Here is a 12,570-nt window from a genome sequence, read left to right on the forward strand (position 1 = left end):
TCGTGACGTCAGGGACGGGGCGTCAAGGTGAAGAAGATGGCGGCGGCCATTTTGGCGAGGTTGCCCGGACGCCTGAGGCCGGTCCTGGGCGCGGGGCTTCCCGGCCGCGGTGAGTGTCTCCCCCGCCGACTCTGCGCAGGATGCCCTTCATCCATTTAATCGTATTTAGAATTGCTATTTGTTAAGCGCTTCCTATGTGCCGAGCACTGTTCTAAGCGCTGGGGGAGACACAGGGTCATCAGGTGGTCCCACGGGAGGCTCCCGGTCTTCATCCCCATTTGACAGATGAGGTCACTGAGGCCCAGGGAATAATAATAATAATGTTGGTGTTTGTTAAGCGCTTACTCTGTGCAGAGCACTGTTGTAAGCGCTGGGGGAGATGCAGGGGAATCAGGTTGTCCCACGTGAGGCGCCCAGGCTTCATCCCCATTTGACAGATGAGGTCACTGAGGCCCAGAGAATAATAATAATCATGTTGGGATTTGTTAAGCGCTTACAATGTGCAGAGCGCTGTTCTGATAATAGTAATTACGTTGGTATTTGTTAAGCGCTTACTGCGTGCAGAGCACTGTGCTAATAGTAATAATAAGGTTGGTATTTGTTAAGCGCTTACTATGTGCAGAGCGCTGTTCTAATAATAATAATGTTGGTATTTGTTAAGCGCTTACTCTGTGCAGAGCACTGTTCTAAGCGCTGGGGGAGATACAGGGTCATCAGGTGGTCCCACGGGAGGCGCACATTCTTCATCCCCATTTTCCAGAGGAGGTCACTGAGGCCCAGAGAATAATAATAATCATGTTGGGATTTGCTAAGCGCTTACTATGTGCAGAGCACTGTGCTAAGATTAATAATTATGTTGGGATTTGTTAAGCGCTTACTATGTGCAGAGCGCTGTTCTAATACTACTAATTATGTTGGTATTTGTTAAGCGCTTCTTGGGTGCAGAGCGCTGTTCTAGTAATAATGTTGGTATTTGTTAAGCGCTTACTATGTGCAGAGCACTGTTGTAAGCGCTGGGGGAGATACAGGGTCATCAGGTTGTCCCACGTGGGGCTCCCAGTCTTCATCCCCATTTGACAGATGAGGTCACTGAGGCCCAGAGACTAGGAATAATAATGTTGGGATTGCACTTACTATGTGCAGATCACTGTTCTAGTAATGATGTTGGTATTTGTTAAGCGCTTACTATGCGCAGAGCACTGTCCGAGGTGCTGGGGGAGATACAGGGGAATCAGGTTGTCCCACGTGAGGCTCACAGTTAATCCCCATTTTCCAGATGAGGGAACTGAGGCCCAGAGAGTAATAATAATGTTGGTATTTGTTAAGCGCTTCCTAGGTGCAGAGCACTGTTCTAAGCGCCGGGGGAGATCCAGGGTCATCAAGTGGTCGCACGTGAGGCTCCCTGTCTTCATCCCCATTTTCCAGATGAGGTCACTGAGGCCCAGAGAAGGGAAGTGACTCGCCCACAGCCACACAGCCGACAAGTTCATTCAATAGTATTTATGGAGCGCTTACTCTGTGCAGAGCGCTGGGTACAGCGCTTGGAAAATGGACAGTTCGGCAACAGAGAGAGAAGGACCCTTCCTGCCCCATGACGGACTCACAGTCCCCACTGCTTCTAGAGAAGCAAGAGTCCGGGTTTGGGAGTCAGAGGTCGTGGGTTCGAATGCCGCCTCTGCCACTTGTCGGCTGGGGGATTGTGGGCAAGTCACTTCACCTCTCTGGGCCTCAGTCCCCTCATCTGGAAAATGGGGATTAACTGCTTCTAGAAGAAGCAAGAGCCCGAGTTTGGGAGTCAGAGGTCGTGGGTTCGAATCCCGCCTCTGCCACTTGTCAGTTGGGGGACTGTGGGCAAGTCACTTCACCTCTCTGGGCCTCAGTTCCCTCATCTGGAAAATGGGGATTAACTGGGAGCCTCACGTGGGACAACCTGATGACCCTGTATAATAATAATGATGGTATTTGTTAAGCGCTTACTACGTGCCAAGCCCTGTTCTAAGCGCTGGGGGATACAAGGTGATCAGGTTGTCCCACGTGGGGCTCACAGTTTTCATCCCCTTTTTACAGATGAGGTCACTAAGGCCCAGAGAAGTTAAGTGACTTGCCCAAAGTCACACAGCCGGCAAGTGGCAGAGCCGGGATTAGAACACACAACCTCTGACTCCCAAGCCCGGGCTCTTTCCAGTGGTGATAAGTAATATAGACAAGTGAGCACAGTGCTGAGGGGAAGGGGGAGGAGCAGAGGGTGCAGCGGAGGGGTAGAGTCCAGGGGATGTACACCTCAATTACAAAATAAAGAGGGTGATAATATATATAAATAAGATATGCAAATGAGCACAGGGCTGAGGGGAAGGGGGAAGAGCAGAGGGTGCAGGGAGGGGTAGAGTCCAGGGGATGTACACCTCATTTACAAAATAAAGAGGGTAATAAATGATATATATAAATAATATATCCAAATCAGCACAGGGCTGAGGGCGGGGAAGGAGGGGGAGCGGAGGGAAAGGGGGGCTCAGTGTGGGAAGGCCTCCCGGAGGAGGTGAGCTCTCAGGAGGGCTCGGAAGAGGGGAGGAGAGTTAGTTCGGCGGAGGAGAGGAGGGAGGGCGTTCCGGGACGGCGGGAGGACGTGGGCCGGGGCTCGGCGGCGGGACGGGAGCCAAAGGGGGCCGGTGAGGGGGGGCGGCAGAGGAGTGGAGAGTGCGGGGTGGGCAGTAGAAAGAGAGAAGGGAGGAGAGATAGGAGGGGGAAAGGGGATGGACAGCCTTGAAGCCCCGAGTGAGAAGTTTTTGTTTCGAGTGGAGGTTGTTAGGCAACCACTGGAGGTTTTTAAGAAGGGGAGTGACATGCCCAGAGCGTTTCTGCAGGAAGATGAGCCGGGCAGCGGAGTGAAGAACAGACTGGAGCGGGGAGAGGCAGGTGGAAGGGAGATCAGAGAGCAGGCTGACACAATAATCCAGCCGGGATATTATGAGAGCCTGTACCAGTAAGATAGCCGTTTGGGTGGAGAGGAAAGGGTGGGTCTTGGCGATGTAATAAAGGTGAGACCGGCAGGCCTTGGTGACGGATCGGATGTGTGGGGAGAACGAGAGAGCCGAGTTGAAGGTGACACCGAGGTTGCGGGCCTGAGAGACGGGAAGGATGGTCGTACCATCCACAGTGATAGGGATGTCAGGAAGAGGACCGGGCTTGGGAAGGAAGATGAGGAGCTCAGTTTTGGACATGTTGAGTTTTAGGTGGCGGCAGACATCCAGGTGGAGACGTCCTGGAGGCAGGAGGAGATACGAGCCTGAAGGGAGGGGGAGAGGACGGGGCAGAGATGTAGATCTGTGTGTCATCTGCACAGAGATGATAGTTGGAGCGTGAGAGCAAATGAGTTCACCGAGGGAGTGAGTGTAGATGGAGAACAGAAGAGGGCCAAAAACTGACCCTTGAGGAACCCCAACAGTTAGAGGATGGGAGGGGGAGGAGGAGCCCGCAATGGAGACTGAGAATGAACGTCCAGAAGGATAAGAGGAGAACCAGGAGAGGACAGAATCCATGAAGCCAAGGTGAGATAAGGTTGGAGGAGAAGGGGATGGTCGACAGTGTCAAAAGCGGCCGAGAGGTCGAGGAGGATTAGGATAGAGTAGAAGCCATTGGATTTGTCAAGAAGGAGATCACGGGTGACCTTTGAGAGAGCAGTCTCGGGACCGTGGACGGTGCCGATGATGACGATGACAAGGGTTTCTGGTATTTTGCAGTTTCGACCCGGTCCACGTTCAACCTCCGAGATGAGAACGCCAAACCCAACTGGCTGAAAGTTGGCCTGACCCTTGGCACCAGTGTGTTTCTCTGGGCCTTTGTAAGTACCCTCACCTACTGGAGTTGAAACTATGAGGAGCCGTGGAATTCTACTCTCCCAAGCGTCTAGTGCAGTGCTCTGCTCACAGTAAGCGCTCAATAAGTACCGTTGATTGAATTACAAACGGGGAGAACAAAAGGTAACAACAGTAATAATTGTAAATGTGGTATTTGCTAAGTGCTTACTATGTGTCAAGCGCTGGGTTGGAGTCAAGATCGTCAGGTCGGTCACAAGCCCCCGTCCCACTCGGGGTTGAAATCTAAGGTATTGAATCCCTATTGTAGAGGTGAGGAAAATGAGGCACAGAAAAGTTAAGTGGCTTACCCAAGGTCACCCAGCGGCTAAATGACAGAGCGGAAATTAGAACTCTGGTCCTCTTGACTCCCAGGCCCATGCCCTTTCTACTAAGACATGCTGTGTTATACTTCCCCAGACGCTTAGTACAGTGTTTTCCACACAATAGACATTCAATACGGGCTGTATGCTCCTTGAGAACAGGAAACGTATGACTTGGGCAGAGATCATGTCTCCCAACTATATTGTGTTGTCTCTGCCAAGCACTTAATATACCCAGTAAGCACCCAATAAATATGATCGATCAATTAAATGCATAGGTAGGAAGAGGAGAGAGGAATGGCCTATACAAAAAGAAACAGAAGTCACGGAAGAATGAAATAAGAGCAGGTTACCTTCAAAGTTTCTTCAGCCTCGTGGAAGGTTTTTTTTACCCTTAACCTTGTTCCTTAGGTCTTTTTTTTATTTCAGTCTTCAGTTCTTATTGTAGGCACAGGTTTATAGTAAGGACAGATATTACCTAGACATTTTCCCCTGGGGCAGTAACGGCAAAATGTGAGTATTCATTCATTCATTCAATAGTATTTATGGAGCGCTTACTATGTGCAGAGCACTGTACTAAGCGCTTGGAATGAACAAGACGGCAACAGATAGAGACAGTCCCTGCCGTTTGACGGACTTACGGTCTAATCGGGGGAGACGGACAGACGAGAACAATGGCAATAAATAGAGTCAAGTAGCTCAGTGGAATAAGTCTGGGAGAAAAATGCAACTTGCCTTGAAGAAAAAACAGAAAATTGAATAACCGGAGTGAAACAAAATCTGCCCGCAAGCAGAAAAGAGCACAGGTCTGGGTATCAGAGGACCTGAGTTCTAATTCTGCCTCTGCCACTTGTCTGCCATGTGACCTTGGGCAAGTCACCTCACTTCTCTGCCTCAGTTACCTCATCTGTAAAATGGGGATTAAGACTGAGCCCCTTGTGAGACCTAGACTGTATCCAACCCAATTACTTTGTGTCTACTTCAGTGCTTAGAATGGTGTCTGGCACATAGAAATCACTTAATAAATGCCATAAAGAAATGATTACTACCACTCCTGCCATTTTTGATGCTGGAAGGCCCTACCTCCGCACCACTTGCTCTGCATCAAACTCACACGAAAGGTGGCAGAGGTCAGGTCAGTGGCTGGGAGAGTCCTCCGTCCTTCAGAGCTGCTGCTTGCTGGCACCGCAAGCAGATGATGGGAGGACAGAGGTGAGGGGTCGGGTGAGGGTCAGGAAACCAGGTTGAGACTTGAAGATACTAATCAATGAAGAGTATTAATTGAGCACCTGTTGTGGACCGAACACTGTACTTAGCGCTTGGGAGAATGCAGTGGAATGAGTAGGTGTGATCCCTAGCCTCAAGAAGTTTACAGTCTAGCCGGGGAGTTGGACAATAAAATAAATTATAAGTAGGAGAATATTGAGGCAGAAGGGGAAAGAGCACAAAAACTCCCGTGAACGTTTCATGGGTCTGAGCTGCAGGAAATGCAGGTGGTGGTGGGCTGCTTAATAATAATAATAATAATATTAGTACTTGTTAAGTGTTACTATGTGCCTGTAACTCTATTAAGCACTGGGGTGGATACAAGCAGATCAGGTTGGACATAGTCCTTATCCCATGTGGAACTCACAGTCTCAATCCCCATTTTACAGATGAGGTGAAGCTATTTGCCCCAGGCCACATAACAGACAAGTGGCAGAGCCAGGATTAGAACCCATGACTCCCAGGCCAGTGGTTTATATACTAAGCCCTGCTGCTTGTGGAAGAGTCCTCTAGAAATAATGATAGTATTTGTTAAGTGCTTGCTATGTGTCACATGCTGTTCTAAGCGCTGGGGTAGATACAGCCTAATCAGGTTGGACACAGTCTGTAAGCTTCTTATGAGCAGGGAATGTGTCTGCCAGCTGTTATATTGTACTCTTCCAAGTGCTTGGCACAGTGCTCTGCATACATTAAGCACTCAATAAACATGATTAATTGATTTACCCGCTATTATTTTCTAGCTCATCCATCAACATAATGAAGATGTTTTAGAATACAAAAGAAGAAATGGATTGGAATGAAACAATGGGAACTGTTTGCCCGAGGTAAGTCTATAAGGATTTTATGTTCAACGAGAATGCAACACTTCCCGGGAATAGTAAATGTTAGGGTTTTCTTCCTCCGTTTTCCTGAAAGCCTGTATATTTAGTTCCTCGGTATGCTTTATGCCACAAATCAGATTGACACCCTTTGACATAATATTTTTCTAAACCAGAATCCTACTTATGCTAGCCCAAACCTGACTTGACTAAATTGTTCCTCTCTGCAAAAAATGTAACTTGGATTTATACAAAGTCCCTGGCACAAATTTCAGGGCTTTTTTAATGGTATTTGTTAAGCGCTTACTATGTATCGAACATTGTTCTAAGCACTGGGGTAGGTGCAAGTTTATCAGGTTAGACACACAGTACATGGGGTTCACAGTCTAAGAGGGAGAATGGGTATTTAATTCCCATTTTACAGATGAGGGAACTGAGCCACAGAGGAGTTAAGTGACTTGCCCAAAGTCACACAGCAAGCAATTGGCTGAGACAGGATTGGAACCCAGGTCTTCTGGCTTCCAGGCCCGTGCTCTTTCCACTAGGCCATGCTCCTTTCCTTTCTGTCAGTAAGATACCCAAATGCAAAATATCCAAAGGTGCTCAGTAGATGGTAGGTAAACAGACTTTTGTCCTCAGATGTTTTTTTTAAGAACATAGTAAGCGCTTAACAAATACCATTTTTTATAAGTATATATACATATATATATACACACACACACACACACTTCCTCTTCCCTGCACAGTGTATGAAGCAGCTTCTATAGGGCAGAAGAAGTTTGCCTTCTCTCCTAGAACAAAATAAAGGAAGGCCTTTTTTCTCTGGCAGTTCTGGAGCCATTTAGGTAGTAACAATAATAATAAGTGATATTTGTTAAGCGCTTACTCTGAGAAGCACTGAACTAAGTTCTGAGGTAGACTTTAGGTAATCAAGTAGGGCACAAGTACCTGTCTCACATGGGGCTAACAGACTAAGTAGGAAGGAGAACAGTTATTTACTCCCAGCTTTACCACTTGAAGTCCACATTGGGTTGAGAGGGGAAGGGAAGAGAAGAGTTGCCGATAAGTTTAGGGAGCCCAGGGAGATCCACTTGGGCAAATGTCTAGTTTCCCTAATGGATAGGCAGTCTGAGTGGAGTCAGTAGCAGGGAACTCCCAAAATACCAGAAAGCAAGGTTGAAACCACCTGCAGGCAAATCTGCAGAAAAGAAATGTTTTCCCCCCCTCCTCCCCCCGCTCCGGGTCCGTACCTATAACTTTCTTCCTCCGTAGCTCTGTTCCTCCACTGGAAAAAAATACCTTTTCCATGCAATTCCCAATCTTTTTCCATCCTCCTCTCATTTTTGTTTCAGTTCTTTCTGCACTTTTCTCTTTGGCTCTCCCCTTTCCAGGAGAGGCCCCTAGGGAGCCTTCTGGAAGATACGTGCATGAGAAGCAGCATGGCATAGTGGATAGAGCACGGACCTGGGAGTCAGAAGGTCATGGGTTCTAATCCCAACTCTCCTACTTGTCTGCTGTGTGACCCTGGGCAAGTCGCTCTTCACTTCTCTGGACCTCAGTTACCTCATCTGTAAAATGGGCATTGAGGCTGTGAGCCCCATGTGGGACAGGGACTGTATCCGAACCGAACTGTATCCACTCCAGCACTTAGTGCAGTGCCTGGCACATAACTAGGCACTTCACAAATACCATAATTATTATTATTATAGAAATTTTAGAGAAAAATTACAACTTAGGTTTTGTTTATTTTTTGGGTCAGGCACAGTAGCTTCTGTACATTTCATTGCTAAACTTAGGCATTACTTGGACCAGAGTAAATAAGTAAATTTATTGAGACTAATATTCAGTCATTTCTGACATTTCTTAAAGGCAGTGCAAAAAATCAGTACAGAATACTTCTGAAAGTGGACTGTGGCTTAGTGAATAGAGCACAGGCCTGGGAGACAGAGGATTTGGGTTCCAATCCAGGCTCCGCTACTTGTCTGCTGGTTGCACAAGACACTTAACTTCTCTGGGCCTTGGTTACCTCATCAGTAAAATGGGGATTAAGACTGCGAACCCCATGAGGGACATGGACTGTGATCTTGTATCTACCCCAGCACCTGGAATGTATTAAGCTCTTATAAATTCCTGTAAAAAAAAAAAAAAAAAAGACAAATGTTCTGTCCCACAGTGGGAATACGTTCATTATACACCTAGTACATGTCACTAAATAAGAGTTGAACCTTGATTTTGCCATTTCATTTGGAATAATGGGGGAAAAACATGGATCTAGGGTATTTTAAAATTAGAGAACTGATCTAATTAGCAGGTTTCCTGGAGCCAATTTCAGGTTTTGACTTTTTCAATTAAAAGAGCTCAAGTTCCACACACCTGTCTTTGGTCAAACACAGTGATATCTAAGAACTTTGTTCCCACAGATGTTTTCTGATACTATTTTGCTCAGTTTTTATGGGAATTTATGTTGGAATAAATGAGTCCAGGCGGACCGGACTCAAGGGTCTTCAACTGTGAACTCGCCTTTATTTTCTTAGCTGGGTAATATGGGTAGCTGTAGAAAGGGTGAAAGAAGAAGGCACTGTCAACTTGGTGGAATATTTTCAGATTGGTAATTCTTTTTACTTTTTCTAGGAAGCCGTCATTTTGATTACAACTAATAGACTTTTATGAAAGGCCAGTTGGGCCCTCTTCTAGAAAATGATAAATTACACTTGTCCCCTTTCTAAAAATGTAAGCTTGAGTTGCAGTTTTCCACTGATTCCCATAAATGTGAAAAATCAAGAATGGACTGTGGCTGAGAATAAAATCCTTTAATTTTTTTTGACTAACAGTGTGTGTTTTTTCCTTGACTGTCATAGGTGTGCTACAACTGACATTCTTGATCATCGTTCTGAGGACTAATATGGGGAAAAAAACTCTCCGAATATCGCATCAGCGTGTGTGCTGCCTTCTGAAATCTATAAATAAAAACATCTAGAAAAGGAGTTCCTGAACTTATTTCCGTTTAACCTCATCGTCATCAACAAATTTTTATGAAAAGCCTCCTGTGTGAGAACTTGAGGAATACTCCAAAGTATGCAGAAGAAATCTGGGAGAAGCAAGGTGGCCTAGTGTAACCAACCCGATAGAACTTGTATGTATCTCAGTGATTGATACATAGTAAGGGTTTAACAAATACCTTTTTAAAAAATTGAGTTATTTGATTGTCCAGGTGGCTGTTGTCTAAAAGATAAATGAATTTTTCAAATTTTGGAAAATTGAAGGATTTGGGAGACTGACGCCTATGTGAACTGGGATAGCAACCAAGTGTGACTCAGAAACCTGCCTCCCAGAGCCCCACAGAGTAAGCATTCGCCGTGAATTGGCCACCACATTGAGCCACACACTTGTCATAGCCCGTCTTGACTACCTCATATGTCTCCTTGCTGGCCTCCCTGCCTCCTGTCTCTCCCCTCTCCAATCCATATTTCACTCTGCTGCCTGGATCATTTTTCTAGAAAGCTGTTCAGTCCCAACAAACATTGCCTCTGTGGGACTCTAGAAGCCAGAATTCTGAGCCAGGACTGGTGGCTATCCCAGTCCCACAGGACAGGTAGGTATCAGTCTCACAATTCCTTCAGTTTTCTAAAATTAAAAAAATATATAACTTTTTAGGAAACAGCCACCTGGACAATGAAATAACTCGATTTTCTAAAATGGTATTTGTTAAGCCCCCTTCTAGACTGTGAGCCCGTTGTTGGGTAGGGATTGTCTCTACCTCTTGCTGAATTGTACTTTCCAATAATAATAACGTTGGTATTTGTTAAGTGCTTATTATGTGCAGAGCACTGTTCTAAGTGCTGGGGTAGATACAGGGTAATCAGGTTGTCCCACGTGAGGCTCACAGTTAATCCCCATTTTACAGCTGAGGGAACTGAGGACCAGAGAAGTGAAGTGACCCTCCCAAAGTCACACAGCTGACAAGTGGCTGAGCTCGAATTTGAGCCCATGACCTCTGACACCCAAGCCCGTGCTCTTTCCACTGCGCCACGCTGCTTCTCTAAGCAGTTACTACAGTGCTCTGCACACAGGAAGCGCTCAATAAATATGATTGAATACTATTTGTCAAGTACTATTCTAAGCGCTGGTTTACATACACATTTTATCAGGTTGGACATAGTCCTTAGCCCACATTGGGCTCACAATCTAAGCACGTAGGAGGGAGTAGGATTTAATCCCCATTTTACAGTTGAGCAGTGCCCCAGGAGGCAAAACAAAGTCAAAAGAGTAGGACCTGGGCTCTGATTCCCCTCCACCACGTGTCTGCTGTGTGATGTTGGCCAAGTCACTTCTCATCTCTGCCTCATCTGTAAAGTGGGGACTAAGACTGTGAGTCCCATGGGGAACAGGGACTCCATCCACCCTGACTGTCTTGCGTCTACCTCAGCGGTTAATAGGGTGACTGACACAGAATGAGCAATTAGAAAATACCATCATAATAGTAATAATAATGATGGTATTTGTTAAGCGCTTACTCTCTGCCAAGCACCGTTCTAAGCGCTGGGATAGATACAGGGTAATCAGATTGTCCCACGTGAGTCTCCCAATCTCAATCCTCATTTTCCAGATGAGGTAACTGAGGTCTAGTGAAGTGAAATGCCCAAAGTCACGCAGCAGATAAGTGTCAGAGAAGCAGCGTGGCTCAGTGGAAAGAGTCCGGCCTAGGAGTCAGAGGTCATGGGTTCTGATCCCTGCCCCGCCACCTGTCAGCTGTGTGATTTGGATCAACTCACTTCACTTCTCGGTGCCTCAGTTCCCTCATCTGTAAGAGGGGAAGAAGACTCTGAGCCCCGCGGGGACAACCTGATTACCCTGCATCTAGCCCAGCGCTTAGAACAGTACTGGGCACATAGTAAGCCCTTAAATAGCGTGGCTTAGTGGAAAGAGCACGGGCTTGGGAGTCAGAGGTTGTGGGTTCTAATGCCAGCCCCGCCACCTGTCAGCTGTGTGACTTTGGGCAAGTCACTTCACTTCTCGGTGCCTCAGTTCCCTCATCTGTAAAACGGGGATGAAGACTGTGAGCCGTGTGGGGGACAACCTGAGTACCCTGCATCTACCCCAGCGCTTAGAACAGTGCTGGGCACATAGTAAGCACTTGACAAATTCCAACATTACTAAGGGGCAGAGTGGGGATTAGAACCCAGGACATCCGACTCCCAAGCCCGGGCTCTTTCCACTGAGCCACTCTCGGGGGGTGGGGGGGTGGCAGACATAATAATAATGTTGGTATTTGTTAAGCGCTTACTATGTGCAGAGCACTGTTCTAAGCGCTGGGGTCCCACATGAGGCTGTCTTAATCCCCATTTTACAGATGAGGTAACTGAGGCCCAGAGAAGTGAAGTGACTTGCCCACAGTCCCACAGCTGACTAGTGGCAGAGCTGGGATTTGAACCCATGACCTCTGACTCCCAAGCCTAGGTTCTTTCCACTGAGCCATCTTGCTTTAAAAGGAATAATTAATAATAATGTTGGTATTTGTTAAGCGCTTACTATGTGCAGAGCACTGTTCTAAGCACTGGGGTAGATACAGGGCCATCAGTTTGTCCCATGTGAGGCTCACAGTTAATCCCCATTTTACAGAAATGAAGCGGAATGGGAGTGGTGGCAGACGTAATAATAATAATAATAATAATGTATTAAAGCGCTATGTGCAGAGCACTGTTCTAAGTGCTGGAGTCCCCCATGAAGCTCACAGTCAATCCCCATTTTACAGATGAGGAAACTGAGGTGCAGTGAACTGACTTGCCCAAATTCACCCAGCCGACAAGTGGCCGAGGCGGAATTCGAACCCACGACCTCTGCCTCCCCAGCCCGGGCTCTTGCCACTGAGCCACGCTGCTTTGAAAGGAATAATAATAATGTGGGTATTTGTTAAGCGTTTACTGTGTACAGAGCAATGTTCTAAGCGCTGGGGTCCCACGTGAGGCTCCCAGTCTTCATCCCCATTTTCCAGATGAGGTCACTGAGGCCCAGAGAGGTGAAGTGACTTGCCCAAATTCGAACCCACGACCTCTGCCTCCCCAGCCCGGGCTCTTGCCACTGAGCCACGCTGCTTTGAAAGGAATAACGATGATAATGTTGGAATTAAGCGCTTACTATGTACAGAGCAGTGTTCTAAGCGCTGGGGTCCCACGTGAGGCCCCCAGTCTTCATCCCCGTTTTCCAGATGAGGTCACTGAGGCCCAGAGAGGTGACTTGTCCACAGCCAGGTGGCAGAGGCGGGATTCGAACCCATGACCTTGGCCTCCCAGGCCCGCGCTCTTGCCACTGAGC

At 47.1% G+C, this 12,570-nt stretch overlaps 1 protein-coding gene across 2 annotated transcripts; it reads left to right on the top strand.

Annotated features, from left to right (window-relative positions):
* On the top strand, positions 1 to 9,242 carry NDUFC1 (NADH:ubiquinone oxidoreductase subunit C1). 2 transcript variants are annotated; one of them, XM_029077059.1, is made up of 4 exons: positions 1 to 109; positions 3,738 to 3,838; positions 6,181 to 6,264; positions 9,117 to 9,242. In XM_029077059.1, the coding sequence occupies exons 1-3, from the start codon at positions 37 to 39 to the stop codon at positions 6,238 to 6,240; spliced, it is 234 nt and encodes a 77-aa protein (XP_028932892.1). In that variant the 5' UTR covers positions 1 to 36; the 3' UTR covers positions 6,241 to 6,264; positions 9,117 to 9,242. The 2 variants fall into 2 exon arrangements, with proteins under 2 accessions (XP_028932892.1, XP_028932893.1); XM_029077060.2 differs by lacking the exon at positions 9,117 to 9,242 and adding an exon at positions 7,650 to 7,752.
* Positions 9,243 to 12,570: the final 3,328 nt, after the last annotated feature.

The sequence above is a fragment of the Ornithorhynchus anatinus genome, chromosome 12, assembly GCF_004115215.2.
Source record: "Ornithorhynchus anatinus isolate Pmale09 chromosome 12, mOrnAna1.pri.v4, whole genome shotgun sequence".
NCBI classification, from domain to species: domain Eukaryota; kingdom Metazoa; phylum Chordata; class Mammalia; order Monotremata; family Ornithorhynchidae; genus Ornithorhynchus; species Ornithorhynchus anatinus.

Coding starts and splice junctions, on each gene's coding strand:
- NDUFC1 (XM_029077059.1), top strand. CDS start 37: ATGGCGGCGGCCATTTTGGCGAGGTTGCCCGGACGCCTGAGGCCGGTC. Junction 110..3,737: donor CGCGGGGCTTCCCGGCCGCG/GTGAGTGTCTCC, acceptor GGTATTTTGCAG/TTTCGACCCGGTCCACGTTC. Junction 3,839..6,180: donor GTGTGTTTCTCTGGGCCTTT/GTAAGTACCCTC, acceptor ATTATTTTCTAG/CTCATCCATCAACATAATGA.